Source organism: Girardinichthys multiradiatus, chromosome 21 (assembly GCF_021462225.1).
Source record: "Girardinichthys multiradiatus isolate DD_20200921_A chromosome 21, DD_fGirMul_XY1, whole genome shotgun sequence".
NCBI classification, from domain to species: domain Eukaryota; kingdom Metazoa; phylum Chordata; class Actinopteri; order Cyprinodontiformes; family Goodeidae; genus Girardinichthys; species Girardinichthys multiradiatus.
Window position 1 is genome coordinate 33,290,401 of NC_061813.1, and position 19,787 is coordinate 33,310,187.

Below are 19,787 nucleotides of genomic sequence, written 5' to 3' on the forward strand. Positions count from 1 at the left end.
CCTAAATGAATTGAGTTGCTGCCATGTGATTCGCTTATTAGAAATTTGCGTTAACAAGCACTAGGCTGGAGTGTATATACACATACATATGTATATTTGTGTATATATACATATATACACAAATATACATATATATACAGTCTTAAATAATTTAGGATATTATTAAAAGGTTAATCTATTTTAGTAACTCAGTTCACTAAGTGAAACACATATAGGTTTATTTCACAGACTGGTGTTTTCAACCCTTTATTTATGATTTTCCATTTATGCTAATGAAAACAGAACATTTATGATCAGAATATTACATCAGACCAATAAAAAACATTTTTTGTACAGAAACGTAGGTGTAATGAAAAGTATGTTTAATACGTACTTAAAAGTCGTTATTTTCAAAAGGTACTTTCATTACGAAAACCGAACCTCATCACAATGCATATTATAATTTAATAAATATATTTTTCTGTCACAGACTCTCATCCAAATCATCTTGAATATAAAGAAGAAACAAATTTCCTTTTAAACTGATTTCAGTTGTTCTTGATCACAAGAGAAATCAGATAAGTGTAACAAACAAACAATTAAAACATCTTCAATAAAAGTGAAATCCTGAAAAAAAGGAACCTGAAAGTCCACCATTTTGAAATAGATGACAAGCGATTTATCAGTAATAAATAACATGTGCACGCTGCCATCTGCTGGATATTTGTTTTACTACAGAGACAAAAACTTCCATGAGTGAAATTGCTACATTTTTCCCAGAAAAAATAAGAATCAAATCGCAGTGAGACATAAAAAAAAAAGCATCTTTAAAGGATGTGCGACATAAAACAGCAGCTTTAACAGAAAGAAAACCTTTATCCACCTCCTCTGAAAGCATTTGAATCATCAGCCTATTAAGATGCTCTCTGTAGCATCCCGCAGTGGTTGCATGTGAGAATGCAACACCCTGGACCTCTTCCCTGATATGGGCAACAGCTGGCCGTTCGCCTTCATCAGGTCGATTTTTCTGGACAGTTCGGGGTCGCTGTCGATGACCAAGGTGCACCTCTGAGCATAATTAACCAGAGTCTCATCTCCTTGGCGAAACTGGCCCACCAGGGGCACCATTTCCTTCCCGGCAAGGTGCAGCTCGGCGATGGATGCCGTGTTGGCAATGGTGTTCCTGTCGATGCCGTGGTGACGGAAGGCCTCGCTCATGCTTTTTTTCTTGATGAAGGCCGAGAGGACCTGTTTGTAGCGGTTAATGACGTACAGGACCCCAGTGGCTGATGGGGGAAAAAAACAAAACAGGATGTTACATGAAAAGATATTGTTCTTTATTTAACTTTTTTCATTATCTGTCTCACATTGTGGATTTTCATTAAACCATACAGAATCAAATATATAGATCCATCTCCCTTAGATTTGGTTAAACATTCCTCAAGAAGTGTCACCTTAAACACACTTTTTGTAGCCATAAAAAATCTTCTGACATAATTCTGACTAAATACATAAATTAAAATCTAATTGGTTTCCTTGCACAGACCCAGCTTTTAGCCATAGTCAACACATTTCCAGAAGGACTGTCGGCGGAGACAGTTTTAATGTGCATTTTTGATTATTGTCTGGTTGTAGCATTCAACTGTGCTCAAGTTGTCATGGTTGAGGGTGCTTTGGGTCTTTGTTTGGGTTTTATTTGTTCTTATTCCATCTGTGGTTTGGATCCTGCTTCCATTTATTATTTTCCTGGTTGTGCTTTAGTTTCTTCTTATTGTTTTCTAGTTCATGTCTTGCAAGTTATGTTTGTCTTTATTAGTTTGTATTATTGGATTTCTGTTTTGCCCCAGTCACGTTTCGTTTTTACTCCCTGTATTTGTCAACCAGTAATCAGCTTCATTCGGTCCATCTGCATCATGCAATCAGTCTTTCGTTTCACCTGTACCATGCTCCATTTATACACCATCATTCTGTTTACTCATCACAGAAACATCACTTCTGTTTGTAAGGCCTGTTAATGGTTTGTTCCTGTCTCCAACTTGGAGATATTTGTTTTGCTTAAAATAAACCGTTTTTACTTGCGATTACGATGCCTGTCTGTCTGGATTCTGGGGTCCTCCGCCACACCACACTTGACACAGATTTAAACCATCTGACCTAATCTGTCACCCTCAGATGGAAGGAAACTGGTTAGGAGGGTCAGGAACAACCCATGAGCCATCAAGACTCATGTCTGCCATCAAACTGGAAACTGCTGGAACACCAGTAGCCCTGTCCAAATGAAGTGAGTTCACCATCAACATGAACTGAGAGGGTGCTGACCTTCTGATTTAATATCCAGATGGACCAGTCAAATACCCTCTGGAAAAAAGGTTTTATAGACAGGTGAGACAGACTGAGCTGTTTGGTCACACTGATGAGAAATATGTTGGAGGAAACAAAGTAAGGCTTTCAAACATTAGCTTTGCCAGTTGTCAAGGATGGTGGTGGCAGCATCATGCTGTTGACTGTTACACTATAAGTGGTACTGGAGGGCTGCCTCTAGACTGTCGCACAACTGGTGGTATTAACAGGGCAATGTCCCCATCTAAACTGGTTTTGGAATGGTTAAAGTTGACTATGTTTTGTGAATGATCTCCTCACGCAGTTAGCATATTAACTACTAGAATTAATGACAGTATAATTAAAAAAGGACTGAACAGGTTTGGCTTGTTTCGAAAGGTGACTAGGTGAAAGCCTCTTTTTTAAAAAGAGCATGACAGCATGACTGAGGCTAGACTACTGGAACAACGTCCTTTACACAGATGAGACCAAAGCTATTATTAATACCACCAGACAGAATTAATCTACAGCCAAAGTACACCTTTATGCAGATGATATCATCATTTAATTAGTTGGCTCCAGAGTAATGCAGGCTTTTACAGAGTTTTGAATTGGCTTTCAGCACCTGCAGGTTTTACTGTTTTACATAAAGTTGGTTCTGGGAAAGATGAGACCATAATGCATAGCACCATGGTAGAAGAAAATCAAACACAGCACATCAGCACAAACACCTGTTAAAAACAGCTGCATGATGGCGAAGGGATAATGATTTGGGCTTTGAACGTAGTCTTTCCCACAACTTTATGTTTTATCCCTTTTTATGAGTATGAGTGTGTGCACAAGTAGATACAGGGGTTGGACAATGAAACTGAAACAGCTGGTTTTAGACCACAATAATTTATTAATATGGTAAAGGGCCTCCTTTTGCGGCCAATACAGCGTCAATTCATCTTGGGAATGACATATACAAGTCCTGCACAGTGGTCAGATGGACTTTAAGCCATTCTTCTTGCAGGATAGTGGCCAGGTCACTACGTCATACTGGTGGAGGAAAACGTTTCCTGACTCGCTCCTCCAAAACACCCCAAAGTGGCTCAATAATATTTAGATCTGGTGACTGTGCAGGCCATGGGAGATGTTCAACTTCACTTTCATGTTCATCAAACCAATCTTTCACCAGTCTTGCTGTGTGTATTGGTGCATTGTCATCCTGATACACGGCACCACCTTCAGGATACAATGTTTGAACCATTGGATGCACATGGTCCTCAAGAATGGTTCGGTAGTCCTTGGCAGTGACGCGCCCATCTAGCACAAGTATTGGGCCAAGGGAATGCCATGATATGGCAGCCCAAACCATCACTGATCCACCCCCATGCTTCACTCTGGGCATGCAACAGTCTGGGTGGTACACTTCTTTGGGGCTTCTCCACACCGTAACTCTCCTGGATGTGGGGAAAACAGTAAAGGTGGACTCATCAGAGAACAATACATGTTTCACATTGTCCACAGACCAAGATTTGCGCTCCTTGCACCATTGAAACCGGCATTTGGCATTGGCATGAGTGACCAAAGGTTTGGCTATAGCAGCCTGGCTGTGTATATTGACCCTGTGGAGCTCCCGACGGACAGTTCTGGTGGAAACAGGAGAGTTGAGGTGCACATTTAATTCTGCCCTGATTTGGGCAGCCGTGGTTTTATGTTTTTTGGATACAATCCAGGTTAGCACCCGAACATCCCTTTTAGACAGCTTCCTCTTGCGTCCACAGTTAATCCTGTTGGATGTGGTTCGTCCTTCTTGGTGGTATGCTGACATTACCCTGGATACCGTGGCTCTTGATACATCACAAAGACTTGCTGTCTTGGTCACAGATGCGCCAGCAAGACGTGCACCAACACTTTGTCCTCTTTTGAACTCTGGTATGTCACCCATAATGTTGTGTGCATTTCAATATTTTGAACAAAACTGTGCTCTTACCCTGCTAATTGAACCTTCACACTCTGCTCTTACTGGTGCAATGTGCAATCAATGAAGACTTGCTACCAGGCTGGTCCAATTTAGCCATGAAACCTCCCACACTAAAATCACAGGTGTTTCAGTTTCATTGTCCAAACCCTGTATATGTGTATATATAGGCTGGCCTACTTTCTTTTAAATTATGTCTAATCTTTTTCATCAACAAAGTGCAACTGGGCGAGTTCTAGTGCAGTTTAAACATAGCCATTACCGAGGAAACCATCTGTGCTCAACCTGATTCAGGATGAAAGTAGGTTTTCTGTTGGAACTTTTATGAAAAAGCAGCTTTTGTTTACGGTTGTATTACGGTTTATCTGGAAATATCTCCAAAGTGCTCACACAGATCTGATGAAGTACCATAAGGTCAGGATAAGGGTGCCTTGAAGTTGATCTGGGGTGTGTTTTATTAGCCCTACATCCTTGGATTACCTCTCTTCCTACTGTAGTCCTTCCCTTTCTTTGATTTTTTCTTGTCCTTGTGGTGTTTTTTCCGTCGGTGCTCACTTGAAGCCGCCGATATTTCCGAAGAGTCGGACACCTCTGAGCCGCTGTCGCTGCTGGCCGAAGAAGAAGAAGAAGCTCTTTCTCTCTTTCGAGATTTGTTTTCTGAATGTTGCACTTTGCTTGATTTAGGAGCTAAAGAGATAAAATGCACAAATGAGACCACTCAGTCTGTTTAGACACCTTCATTCAGCTTCACTTTATGTATTTACTGACCCTCAGCTGCTGAGCTGGGTGCAGCAAACGACGGCATGGAGCGATTGGTTGTGAGGTTTTCAATCTGACTGCGCAGAAACTTGCGGTCCTGCATCAGGTCCTCCACCTGTCGCTCCAGCGCAGCGATGCGCTCCTGTTTGCTCTCCAGCATGCACTGCAGCTTTGTGATGGTCAGCAGCACTCTCGGGGGCAAGCCCTCGAATGTTGAAGCTGCTGGTGACAAATTCCAATCAAGTGAGGAAATTTTAAATGCAGAAAACAAATTTATTTTGTGAGATTTTTTTGATTTGATGACAATTAAATGGCAAAAACAAACAAAAAAACGTTTAAAATTATAAAAAATATTTACTTCTATTGGACCATGTTCTAAAAATGTGTGTAAGAACAGCATGGTGTCTGTGAGCTGGCTCAAACAGCTCCTACCAGACATGGCGCTGCTGGGAGTGTTGTCCTGGACGGCGTCAGAGGAGGCTCCACCTTGGAAGTTCTCCCACTTGATTATCCGGAGCTCATCCTGCTCTTGCTTGAGCCAGCTCGAAGAGCCGAGCCGGTCCTTGGACCTGACGGAGCTGGAGTCGATCTCCACACAGGGGGAATAACCGGATGGCTCCTGCTGCCACATGGACGACATCTATCCCAACCAGGGAGCAGATAAGAGAAACATTTACTGAAATTATTACATTTTTTATTTCTGTAGCTATACATATTTTTTATTATCTTACTTATGGATGCAATATGAAATGAATATTTGGGCCGATACCAATATTGATATTGCTGTTATGGCCAATAACCGGTATTTAAACATTGGTTGTTTAATATCAGCCCAGTTTTACTTATAGGACCGATACCGATATGTTAAATAATTACTAACACCAATATATCGTGCAACCCTAATTTTATTGTGCTTTATTATTTTATAAGAATAACATTTTATTTTGTTTAATTACCTACAGAACTATTTTATAATCAACAATAAAAGTAAAAAAATATGATTTTAGCATTACTGAAATTATTCATATAAAAATTGTTTAATAAAAAACTTTAAATTGTGAAATGATAAAACCACATCATCATAACATAGTTGTAATGTTTAATTGTATGTTTAACCCTATTTTTACCTTATGTACACATATTTGCATTTTAAATCTTGTATTTTATTTTATTGACACAAAAGGTTTGCAGTAACAGGTACAAAAACAACATACAGGTCCTTCTCAAAATATTAGCATATTGTGATAAAGTTCATTATTTTCCATAATGTCATGATGAAAATTTAACATTCATATATTTTAGATTCATTGCACACTAACTGAAATATTTCAGGTCTTTTATTGTCTTAATATGGATGATTTTGGCATACAGCTCATGAAAACCCAAAATTCCTATCTCACAAAATTAGCATATTTCATCCGACCAATAAAAGAAAATTGTTTTTAATCCAAAAAACGTCAACCTTCAAATAATCATGTACAGTTATGCACTCAATACTTGGTCGGGAATCCTTTGGCAGAAATGACTGCTTCAATGCGGCGTGGCATGGAGGCAATCAGCCTGTGGCACTGCTGAGGTCTTATGGAGGTCCAGGATGCTTCGATAGCGGCCTTTAGCTCATCCAGAGTGTTGGGTCTTGAGTCTCTCAAAGTTCTCTTCACAATATCCCACAGATTCTCTATGGGGTTCAGGTCAGGAGAGTTGGCAGGCCAATTGAGCACAGTGATACCATGGTCAGTAAACCATTTACCAGTGGTTTTGGCACTGTGAGCAAGTGCCAGGTCGTGCTGAAAAATGAAATCTTCATCTCCATAAAGCTTTTCAGCAGATGGAAGCATGAAGTGCTCCAAAATCTCCTGATAGCTAGCTGCATTGACCCTGCCCTTGATAAAACACAGTGGACCAACACCAGCAGCTGACACGGCACCCCAGACCATCACTGACTGTGGGTACTTGACACTGGACTTCTGGCATTTTGGCATTTCCTTCTCCCCAGTCTTCCTCCAGACTCTGGCACCTTGATTTCCGAATGACATGCAGAATTTGCTTTCATCCGAAAAAAGTACCACTAGCAACAGTCCAGTGCTGCTTCTCTGTAGCCCAGGTCAGGCGCTTCTGCTGCTGTTTCTGGTTCAAAAGTGGCTTGACCTGGGGAATGCGGCAACTGTAGCCCATTTCCTGCACACGCCTGTGCACGGTGGCTCTGGATGTTTCTACTCCAGACTCAGTCCACTGCTTCCGCAGGTCCCCCAAGGTCTGGAATCGGCCCATCTCCACAATCTTCCTCAGGGTCCGGTCACCTCTTCTCGTTGTGCAGCGTTTTCTGCCACACTTTTTCCTTCCCACAGACTTCCCACTGAGGTGCCTTGATACAGCACTCTGGGAACAGCCTATTCGTTCAGACATTTCTTTCTGTGTCTTACCCTCTTGCTTGAGGGTGTCAATAGTGGCCTTCTGGACAGCAGTCAGGTCGGCAGTCTTACCCATGATTGGGGTTTTGAGTGATGAACCAGGCTGGGAGTTTTAAAGGCCTCAGGAATCTTTTGCAGGTGTTTAGAGTTAACTCGTTGATTCAGATGATTAGGTTCAAAGCTCGTTTAGAGACACTTTTAATGATATGCTAATTTTGTGAGAAAGGAATTTTGGGTTTTCATGAGCTGTATGCCAAAATCATCCGTATTAAGACAATAAAAGACCTGAAATATTTCAGTTAGTGTGCAATGAATCTAAAATATATGAATGTTAAATTTTCATCATGACATTATGGAAAATAATTAACTTTATCACAATATGCTAATATTTTGAGAAGGACCTGTAAGCACAGGGCTGTATATTGGCCTCTATATTTTGCGCAGCACTGAAGCTTTTGAGAAAGAGTTGTGTATGGCTCATGTGCGCCGATTATTGAACTGCACCAATATAAAAAGAAGACATATTGCTCTTTATGCAGGGTCCATATAAACAAATTTTTTACAAAGAAAATTTGATGAGAAAAACAGAGAATTGTTGAAGGAAATCAGACATTCAAACATGATCTATTTATTGCCCCTAAACCATATCTCCCTGCTCCAAACAGCAGCATCAACCACATGCAGGTGACTCATGGAAAATCACTGTTTGCCATCAACAACTGCCTGCCAAGAAAATAACACTCTGACTGAAGCTGTTTCCATAGCAACAAGAAACAGACCATGTAATCATGACATCTGTAACTCGTAATTAAGATAATTAAGAGAAGACCTTGTAATTAGCGGATCTTTAACAAAAAGTGGATCCACCTTTATTATGATGCCTCTTTATGCTGTAATTCCAGTGAAATGCTGCTGAAGTCAATCAATGGCTGCTTTTTAACTCATTTTCTGTTCAAAAGACATACTTTATTCCAATTTCTTGGGTTGAATCTATGAAAAACCAAATACTTCACAGCCTGAGAAAGAAAAAATATCATATTTGTCAGGATCTGCTATTTTGGGTTTTTGTTACCTTCCAGATTTGTTTCCTATGTTTTGTTTATGTTTAGGGTTATTATTTGTCTCCGCTCCTCCCAGTTAGTGATGTATTTATTATAGTCTACCCTAGATGTGTTTTTCCTGAGTTTGTCATTAGTTATGTTTCTCCTCATGTCTCTGTGTACTCCGGCCTCCAGTTTCTATAGTAACCAAATTCCCTCAGTTTCCTACACCTGGTCATCTCACCTGTTAGTACTCATCTGATTACCCACCTCCCTTTCCCATTGGTCCACCTTACCCTTCCATCTGTATAATTACTCTCTGGTTTCCCTGGTTCCCTGTCGGTCCGTCCTGTTTAGTTCCTGTCTAGCCCCTGCATACCACCTGATGCCTTCCTGTCGTTTCACTGTATCTCCTGGTTTTATCTGTAAGTCCTTGTGCTAAACTTCATTAAAAGAAGACTTTTCCATCTTACCATGTGGCTCCCGAGAGTCTCCCTGCATTCTGGTCCGATCCAACAACAAACCTTGACAAATTTTAGGGTAACGATGTCTGTAATCATTATCATTAGTTCATCATTACCTAAATGTTAATTCATTTAGATTCTGCCTTCCCCTAGAGTCACAATCACCTAACTATTTGTTATGGTCAGCCAGATATAGGACCCCAGAATGCAGACCAGAAGGCTGCATGACGGTAAGTGTAAAATGATTTAATTAACAAAAAACTCACTCATAGAAGAGGCAGGAACAAAACAATAAACGGGCAGGCAAGATACCAGACACCCACAAGAGTCCAAACAAAAGACAACCCGACCAGGGCGGGCGGTGGGGGCCCCAGCAGGCACAGAGTTCCGGCGGGCGACCTGGCGAACCCTCAGTGGCTGAAGCAGAGCCTGACAAACCCTCAGCTCTGGGTTCAAAGACCATAACGAGGACAAACTGTTCCTTGAACCCCTCATGAACAGGGTTCAGAGGCCAGAACAAGGACAAAACGTTCCTTGAACCCCTCAGGAACAGGGTTCGGCGGCACTTCCTCCTCAAACCCCTCGTCGCAGGGTTCAGAAGCCAGAACGAGGACAAGTTGCTCCTTGAACCCTTCAGGAACAGGAGCTGAGGTGTCGGTAGGACCCCTAGTGACTTGAGCAGAGGCTGAGGCGTCGGCAGGACCCCCAGTGACTTGAGCAGAGGCTGAGGCGTCGGCAGGACCCCCAGTGGCGTGAGCAGAGGCTGAGGCGTCGGCCGGACCCCCAGTGACTTGAGCAGAGGCTGAGGCGTCGGCAGGACCCCCAGTGACTTGAGCAGAGGCTGAGGCGTCGGCAGGACCCCCAGTGGCGTGAGCAGAGGCTGAGGCGTCAGCCGGACCCTCAGTGGCATGAGCAGAGGCTGAGGCGTCGCAGAGACCCTCAGTGGCGTGAGCAGAGGCTGAGGCGTCGCGAGCAGAGGCCGAGGCGTCAGCCGGACCCTCAGTGGCGTGAGCAGAGGCTGAGGCATCGCAGAGACCCTCAGTGGCGTGAGCAGAGGCTGAGGCGTCAGCCGGACCCTCAGTGGCGTGAGAAGAGGCTGAGGCATCAGCCGGACCCTCAGAGGCGTGAGCAGAGGCGTTGTGGGGCCCCCGATGACTTGAGCCGGGGCGTCCCTTTTACGACGTCCTCTGCGACGTGTGGAGGGGGTTGAGGCTGACTTAGGGTCTGGCCTGGAGTCAGGCTGAGGCTGTGGTGTGTCAGGCTGAGGCTGTGGTGTGTCAGGCTGAGGTCCTGACGTGGGCTGCTCTGCAGCAGCAACAGCAGCTCCCTGGAGTCCTGGCGTGGAAGGACGTGGACGGCAGTAAAACTGCCTTACTGCAGCCTCATAATCCCTCTCCATCTGCCTGATTCTGTCCATCAACTCAGGAGAGGAATATATGAGGCTGGTCTTCCTGAAGCTCTGTATCTGGCGTGCGTAGAACCTCAAGCGTTGCTCCAGCTCGTTAGGTGTTGCCTCAGAACACCGGGCTGGAGCGAGCGCAGACGGCATGGGCAGAGGTGCATCGAGGCTGGGGGATAGTGCTGTGGCAGGCGAAGATGCGGGCTCACTTGCCACAGCGAGCCTGGGAGACAGTGCTGTGGCAGGCCTAGCTTACTTGCCGCAGCCTTCACGTCGGCTGGCTGGGAAACCACCTCCTTGGCAGCCGAACCACAGGAAGGCGCTCCGCGCCGACGTTTCTTGTGGCGGGAGGAGGGTGAAGACTTCACTGCCGGACCAGAGTGCGCAGCCAGGGGAGCAGGCGGAGAGGTCGGTCGGTAGATATCTCATTGCCTCCTCCATCAGCTGCTGAACCCATCGATCCCTGGCGCTCTCCTGCCTACTGTCCGCGAGGGTCCAAGTGTGGCGGAAACATTCTGTTATGGTCAGCCAGATATAGGACCCCAGAATGCAGACCAGAAGGCAGCATGACGGTAAGTGTAAAATGATTTAATTAACAAAAAACTCACTCATAGAAGAGGCAGGAACAAAACAATAAACGGGCAGGCAAGACAGGCATGGCATGATCAAAAAACAAGACTTGAGCATGAAAAATGAAAGGATGTTTCCGCGACGACTAACTGAACAAGGTGTGTTTAAATGGAGCATGGTAAAGGTGGAACACAAAACTGATTAACATGGTGCAGGTGAACCGAATAAACTTAATTGACAAAACAAAACGTGACTGGAGCAAAACATGGCTTGAACAGAACACAAATCCAAGGAAACAAACTAATAGAAATATAACTAGAAAAACATGAAACGAAAGCATAACCAGATCCAAAAACTTAACTTGACCGCACATGACTAGAAGACAAAAACTAAACATGACTAGGAAAATAATAAACAGAGACATGATTAAAGACTGGAGCAGTGAAAAACATAAGGAAAAAACCAGAAACCAAACAACCCCAAATCATAACACTATTAGTTAATGATTACCTAACTATTACTGAAACTTTTTGTGACCCATTTAGTCGAGTGTAACATCAGCATCAAAATTTGTTTGTCACCTCTTTAAACTATAATAAGTAAAACATATTACTTGATGAACTCATGAACTAATGGTTGTAAAATTGTGGACCTAATGATTAGGTAACTTTCACGTTGGGTAACTACTGACTAACTAATGGTTGGTTGACCATGGACAAATGGTTAGGCGACCACAGACTACTGGTTAGGTAATCATAACCTAATGGTTTGGTGACAATGGACTAATGGTTAGGTAAACACAAACAAATGGGGTTAGGTAATCATAACCGAATTGTTGGGTGACCATGGACTAACAATTAAACTATTGACTAATGATTAGGTGACCATGAACTAACAATTAAACTACTGACTAATGGTTAGGTGACCTTGAACTAAAGTTAGGTGACCACAGACTAATGGTTAGGTAATCATAACCTTATGGTTAAGTGACCATGGACTAATGGTTGTACAATTGTGGACTTAATGATTAGGTAAATATCACCTTGGATAACTACTGACTAACTAATGGTTAGGTAACCATGGACTAATTATGAGGTGACCACAAACTAATAGTTAGGATACCATGGACTAATGATTAGGTGACCACAGACTAATGCTTAGGTAATCATAACCTAATGGTTAGGTAACCACGAACTAATAGTTGTACAATTGTGAACTTAATGATTGAGCAACTACTGACTAACTAAGGTTGGGTGACCATGGATTAATGGTTGGGTGACCATAAACTAATGGTTAGTTGACCACAGACAATGGTTAAGTGACCATGGACTAATAGTTAGGTCACAATGATGTAATGGTTAGGGAACCATGAACTAATGGTTAGGTAACCATTACTAACAATTACTTTATGGATTTATATTAGTTCTATGCTAACAGGGTGTGTTGTGGGGGAAGTGCTGTCTATTTTGGCCCCAACAAGGTGATTACCAAAGCCAGAACTTTACATACACCCTTTGACCAATAGATGATGCATCTTTCAGGAGTTGTATCAGGTCTTTCCATGATTCTTTTTATTTCCTTAAGACATGTATTTCATGTACTGTTTGTTGTAGATAGATTAATTTTTTGTTCTGATACTTTACTTGTACAGCTTCAGGATTTTTTAAGGACCAAAAGCACAATATTCTGTCACAGGTAAAAACACTGAACTGAAACGTAAAAATGCACCCAATGCCAAAAGAAAAAAGGCTACAAGAAAGTCTGGTTTCTGTGAATCATATTTTAAAGAATAGGGATGTTTCAAACTGTTGTACATTCAATTTGTTTTAAGATCTACAGGGGGCAGCATGTATTTTTTTATAAACAAAAGCAGGCAAATGTTAGGAGTTTACCTTTGTTTCACCACAGCATGGAGCAAACCTTTGTAGTGATTTAATCCACCACATTAATAGAAAAGTTAATCATTTCTTAATCCACAGCCACATAAGGTCATATGATATTTTTATTACCGATGCCTAACCCTACTTAGAGTAACTCATAACGGTAAGTCATGAGTGGACTTCCTCAGAGTAACAAAGCAAAACAGTGTTGACCTTAAGAAGGATCAAACATTAGACGCTGCAACATGTAGAGGTGTACATCTGGTCATTTATAAAGTTCTGGTGTTGGGCTCTTGTCAACCTGTCAATCATGGGTCATCTTTAACAAACAAGTACAAAATAAGTATATAATGAATGATTTCAAAGCTGCAATTAGTTTGATAAAGGAATACAAAATAAAAACATGCTTCCATAAAATACAATAACTATTTTAAGGCTACCAGGATTTTATTAATGGCAAGTTCTAGAAAATTAATAGAATAAAACGAAATACCTTAAATGGTAAAGCATTAAATGTGGCCAGGTGCATTTGAAACCCCCACCAAAACAAAGAAAAGTAATTCCATCTTATCCATTATCCTAAAAGTACCAAAACCAAACTTTTCCCAATTCTTGAGAGTAGAGAGGAAGAATCCTCCATATAACTTATTTGCAATGAAATGAAAAAAAATCAAACGATATCATATTAAATAAAACAGGTTACTGATGTGTTATTGTGCTGAAGCAACAAAACTTAACTTAAAGCTGACCTGCTTGAAAATACAATAGTTTGACTTTGCTACTGGACACTTTAATTATGTAATATTGCTTGTGATGCTTTTCCCATAGGTCCATACATATGTTTTTTATTACTTATGTCCTTCTGAGTGTTAGTGTGCTCTTTGAAATATAGCAGGTGTTATGAATCAAGATACAGTTGGATTATGTTACATTGTATTTACCTCAGTGGTCAGTAGGGTCACATCCAAGTTAACTATATTTTACTTGCAACCCAAAGACAGAGATTTGATGTGGTCGGTGACTAGGCTAATAGCTGTTAGCAACAGGAGCCAATAACAGGCCTAGGTTGGTGTGAGATGGTCACCCTAAAATGACCTTCAGTAAAAATAACCCAGTTTCACAATATTTATACAAAGGTTTAAAACACAATCTGTTCAAACTGTTTAATTTAAAACTGAAAAGCAACTTATTCAATCACCTGATAAAATAATAACATAACAATTATTGCAGTTAGTTTTTATAAATTAATGGTTACCTAACCATTAGTTACACTTTTTGTGTGGCCCCTTGTGAAATGACACATCATCACCATCAGGTGTTAATGAGTTCAGGAGGGGGTAACTAATGGTTTGGTAATCATTAACTCAGAGTTAGGTCATCACAAATTTTAGTAATGGATCTATATAGAGTAACTGACAAGGTGCAGCACATTTCAGCTGTTTAATACAGAGCTCTCCTTAAGACAGCCTCTAGAGGTCAATGGTCGCCACAATGATGGTTAGGTAAGGATGAACTCAAGCTCAAGAGTATATTGCTGAAGATTTGGTCTGACAAATCGTGTTTAATGTACCTGAATACAATGTGTATCATTTAAATCAACCAAACAGTCTGTTAATTAATGTTTTTTAAGTATCTATACAGATACAAAAAACTATTTTATACATGAGCACATGCTTTATTATATTTTATTATACTTTCTGTCACTGTTTTAATGGTGAGAAGATCTTAGATCTGTCTGTGAAACTCCTGACACTACTGTCATTGGTCTGATTAGGACAATCATGAGTCTGCATACAAATAGGATGGCGATCAGCTGATCCACAGATGTGCTCAGAACCACCTGGAGCTTAACCCGTTTAAGACAGTGGAGATGATCGTGTACTTCCAGAGACAACCACCCAGATTGCCTTCACTCACCATCCTTAACAACACTATATGCTGTGAAACACTTCTGGTTCCTAGGAACCACTCTTTCTCAGGTTCGGAGGTAGTCCTCCAACATAGACACCGTTTAGAAAAAGGCCCAGCATAGATTGTACTTCCTGTGGTAACTCAAGAAGTTCAACCTTCCAAAGGAGTTACTGGTCTTCTTCTACACTGCCATCATTCAGTCTGTCCTGTGCAAATCCATCACTGTGTGGTTTGGCTCATCTACTAAACAGGACAGGTCCAGACTGCAACAATCAAATCTGCAGGGAAGATGATCAGGGCTGACCTTCTTTCCATCCAGGATTTGTACACGCCCAGAGTCGGAAAAAGGGCAGTTAACATCCCTGCAGACCCCACACATCCTGGACACAAACCTTTTGGACCTTTACCTTCAGTTCAGCACTACAGGGTGTTATTTGCAAAAACCAGCCGCCACTGATGAACACAATAAACACCTCAAAGCCTGAGTAGTCCGCTGTGAAATAAAACAAGCTTTGTTGAACTATTCAACCTGCCTTTAAAAAATGTGTGTAAGTACACATACAAGTACATATTATTCATTTTATCTTTTATTTTATTTCCTCTAAAGTGTATACCATGAAACCAAAGTCAAATTGCTTGTTTGTGTACACAGTCTTGGCCAATCCCTATACTACAGTACAGAACATGACCCTTTGGCTGATTACTGTCATTTATTCTAACAACCAGTATTTATTCATCTAATTCAATTCAATTCAATTCAAAAATACTTTATTAATCCCAAAGGGAAATTAAATGTTGTTGTAGCTCATATTATGAAGGTTTCTTCAAAGAGCTGTTGTGCAGGTCCTTCTCAAAACATTAGCATATTGTGATAAAGTTCATTATTTTCTATAATGTAATGATGAAAATTTAACATTCATATATTTTAGATTCATTGCAGACTAACTGAAATATTTCAGGCCTTTTATTGTCTTAATACGGATGATTTTGGCATACAGCTCATGAAAACCCAAAATTCCTATCTCACAAAATTAGCATATTTCCGACCAATAAAAGAAAATTGTTTTTAATACAAAAAACGTCAACCTTCAAATAATCATGTACAGTTATGCACTCAATACTTGGTCGGGAATCCTTTTGCAGAAATGACTGCTTCAATGCGCCGTGGCATGGAGGCCATCAGCCTGTGGCACTGCTGAGGTCTTATGGAGGCCCAGGATGCTTCGATAGCAGCCTTTAGCTCATCCAGAGTGTTGGGTCTTGAGTCTCTCAACGTTCTCTTCACAATATCCCACAGATTCTCTATGGGGTTCAGGTCAGGAGAGTTGGCAGGCCAATTGAGCACAGTGATACCATGGTCAGTAAACCATTTACCAGTGGTTTTGGCACTGTGAGCAGGTGCCAGGTCGTGCTGAAAAATGAAATCTTCATCTCCATAAAGCTTTTCAGCAGATGGAAGCATGAAGTGCTCCAAAATCTCCTGATAGCTAGCTGCATTGACCCTGCCCTTGATAAAACACAGTGGACCAACACCAGCAGCTGACACGGCACCCCAGACCATCACTGACTGTGGGTACTTGACACTGGACTTCTGGCATTTTGGCATTTCCTTCTCCCCAGTCTTCCTCCAGACTCTGGCACCTTGATTTCTGAATGACATGCAGAATTTGCTTTCATCTGAAAAAAGTACTTTGGACCACTGAGCAACAGTCCAGTGCTGCTTCTCTGTAGCCCAGGTCAGGCGCTTCTGCCGCTGTTTCTGGTTCAAAAGTGGCTTGACCTGGGGAATGCGGCACCTGTAGCCCATTTCCTGCACACGCCTGTGCACGGTGGCTCTGGATGTTTCTACTCCAGACTCAGTCCACTGCTTCCGCAGGTCCCCCAAGGTCTGGAATCGGCCCTTCTCCACAATCTTCCTCAGGGTCCGGTCACCTCTTCTCGTTGTGCAGCGTTTTCTGCCACACTTTTTCCTTCCCACAGACTTCCCACTGAGGTGCCGTGATACAGCACTCTGGGAACAGACTATTTGTTCAGAAATTTCTTTCTGTGTCTTACCCTCTTGCTTGAGGGTGTCAATAGTGGCCTTCTGGACAGCAGTCAGGTCGGCAGTCTTACCCATGATTGGGGTTTTGAGTGATGAACCAGGCTGGGAGTTTTAAAGGCCTCAGGAATCTTTTGCAGGTGTTTAGAGTTAACTCGTTGATTCAGATGATTAGGTTCATAGCTCGTTTAGAGACCCTTTCAATGATATGCTAATTTTGTGAGATAGGAATTTTGGGTTTTCATGAGCTGTATGCCAAAATCATCCGTATTAAGACAATAAAAGACCTGAAATATTTCAGTTAGTGTGCAATGAATCTAAAATATATGAATGTTGAATTTTCATCATGACATTATGGAAAATAATGAACTTTATCACAATATGCTAATATTTTGAGAAGGACCTGTAGATGCTGATGGCTGTGGGCAGGAAGGATCTCCTGTAGCGCTCCGTCTTACAGCAGATCTGAAGAAGCCTCTGACTGAAGACACTCTGTTGTTGTAGGACAGTCTCATGAAGAGGATGCTCAGGGTTCTCCATAATGTTCTTCATTTATGAAGAACCCTCCTTTGTACAATGATCTCCAGAGGTTCCAGAGGAGTCCCCAGAACAGAGCCAGCCTTCTTTATCAGCTTGTTGAGCTTTTTTAAGTCCCTGGCTCTGATGCTGCTTCCCCAGCAGATGATGGCAGAAGAGATCACACTTTCCACAACAGACTTATAGAAGATATGCAGCATCTTGCTGCAAACACCAAAGGACCTAAGCTTCCTCAAGAAGTACAGTCTGCTCTGTCCCTTCTTGTAGATGGCTTCACAGTTGCATCTCCACTCTAGTCTGTTGTCCAGGTGAACACCGAGGTATTTATACTCCTCCACCACCTCCACTTTTTTCCCATGATAGAAATAGTTTTTGACTTATTCCTGTTTCTCTTAAAATCTACAATCATCTCCTTTGTTTTAGTCACGTTCAAAATGAGATGATTGTTTAGATTATCTATTAAACATTGCAGGCCTCGTAAAAATAAGCATTTTCCTTGCAGTCGCATTTTTTGTTTGTTTTTAATGTAAATTGAGGGACATACAGTAAACTACCTCACATATTCAGAGGAGCATTAAAATACACTGTGAGAGGCGAATAATTGGTCTGTTTGTGACCAACTTGTTTAAATCCCAGGAATCTACACCATGCAGCTGCATTTATTCATGAATGAAGTCTGCCTTCAGTTTAGTATATGTTTGTAGGTATGCTCTGTCACAGAGGAAGGTGGTGCGTTCAGGTGTTTTGATACCTGGATATCAGATGGTGTTAACTTAAAAAACCAGACCTGCTGATTCATTATAACAGCTGTATTTCTCTTATAACATTGGCATAATGTAACATTTATACGCATGTAAAGGGAAATTAACGTCCCCCAAATGACGGAACACATTTATATGTGTTTTTTTTTTTTTACATTTCACACCGGGTTAAATCACTAAAAGTAGGCTTGCCTCCTATAACCGTAGGTCTTAATATTTTCTAGTACTATGAATAGGTGTTCTGTAGATATATGACAGAAAAGATAAAACATCCACATATGGTGTTTAAATCTCCACTAAACGAGCTAATCGTTCTTCCTTGCAGCGGCTTTAATTAAATCCAACCAACATGGATGCTTATCAATGTAATTACCATCAAAATACGGGGTAAAACGGAGCAAAACGGCCGATAAAACACGCAAAACAACCTACCTTTAACTGAGTCCAGATGCTCAAATAGAGCCTGGTTATGTCTCAGGGTTTGTTCAACTGTTAATTCCAAATAAAAGTCCCCGTTTGATGGAAATATAAAAAGAGGACACTAAAATGCGACACTAGAACAGGCATGTCTGCGAGAAGGGGCGGGGCTAGAGGGCTGCATTCAGGTGCTTCGTAGAATGTCGTAATTCGTCTTCTTCTCTTTTTATGGCGGTTGGCAAACACGTTTTAGATGCATTACGGCCACCTTCTACATTGGAGCATGGATCAGAAGCTATCGTACCATCATCATTGAATGTCGCAATTCTCACAACCAGTTTATTTAAAATGAAGGCGCCGATTTGTGTTGATTCTTCACTGTTTACCAGAACTTTTGTTAAAGTTGCCAGCCAGACTGTCAAAAATGCTTTAGATATTGTTGGTCACATTTAGAACACGTCATGCTGTTTTTTTTCCCCCTACTTGTTCTATATTGTTGTAAATTGTTAGTAAATCAAGCTAATATAAGCAAGCTTCAGTGAGCACAAGGTAACTGATTTGTACTTATCTTGATGTTTTTTCCTCTTTATTCACGATTTTAATCAAATTCCTCCTTGAAATGTTTGTTCTTGAATGCTGCTGTAAATGTTTTGAGCCCTATGCAGGAACTCTGTCGTCATTTCAGAGAAAATTGGCAACAATAAAACACTTGGAAGCTGATCAACTTGATTCTTGCGACTCTTGTGATGTCATCAACCCAAATAAAAAAATAAAATAAAAAAACATAGTAGATTTCAGAGTTTTCATTCTTCGTTTTAAAGCGTGTTAAAAATGTATTTTGTGAAATCCTGCAGTGGAAATCCATAATTCACTACCCAGCTGTGTTTGCTAGAGATAAAAAAAAATACACTTAAAAAAAAAACAAAAACAAAGAGAAAATCCATTTTATGGCCCATGTCTTTAGCAATGACCTTTTGTGGCTTACCCTCTTTGGTGGGCGGCTGTCAATGACCTGTGTGGGCCATAACATAACATTTCTATGTTACAAAATAATTCTGTATTTGTCTTATGCAATAGCTAATTACGTTTTCTGATCTGCTGAATTTTGGGTTTTCATTAGCTGAAGCCATAATCATCAAAATGAACATAAATAAACACTAGTAACAAATCACTGTCTTTTAAAATTGACTAAATAAATGTTTTAATAATAGTTTATAAAGATGCACCTGAATAGAAACTACAGATAAGTAGTTTCTATGCAGTTTTTGAAAGCCAAATCAAGTTTTCTGTGGTCAAGTCTGATTGCAGTAAAAGCAGGTAAAACAGGTGAAAT

The 19,787-nt window shown here is 41.1% G+C and overlaps 1 protein-coding gene across 3 annotated transcripts; it reads right to left on the reverse strand.

Annotated features, from left to right (window-relative positions):
• Positions 1 to 230: 230 nt before the first annotated feature.
• On the reverse strand, positions 231 to 19,683 carry LOC124858093 (coiled-coil domain-containing protein 106-like). 3 transcript variants are annotated; one of them, XM_047349879.1, is made up of 5 exons: positions 18,470 to 19,683; positions 5,456 to 5,663; positions 5,033 to 5,245; positions 4,820 to 4,951; positions 231 to 1,265 (listed from the first exon to the last, which is right to left on the reverse strand). In XM_047349879.1, exons 2-5 carry the CDS (start codon positions 5,661 to 5,663, stop codon positions 886 to 888), a joined length of 933 nt encoding a protein of 310 aa, XP_047205835.1. In that variant the 5' UTR covers positions 18,470 to 19,683; the 3' UTR covers positions 231 to 885. The 3 variants fall into 3 exon arrangements, with proteins under 3 accessions (XP_047205835.1, XP_047205833.1, XP_047205834.1); XM_047349877.1 differs by having other exon boundaries at positions 4,745 to 4,951; XM_047349878.1 differs by having other exon boundaries at positions 4,745 to 4,951; positions 5,033 to 5,242; positions 18,470 to 18,946.
• Between the last annotated feature and the right edge of the window lie 104 nt (positions 19,684 to 19,787).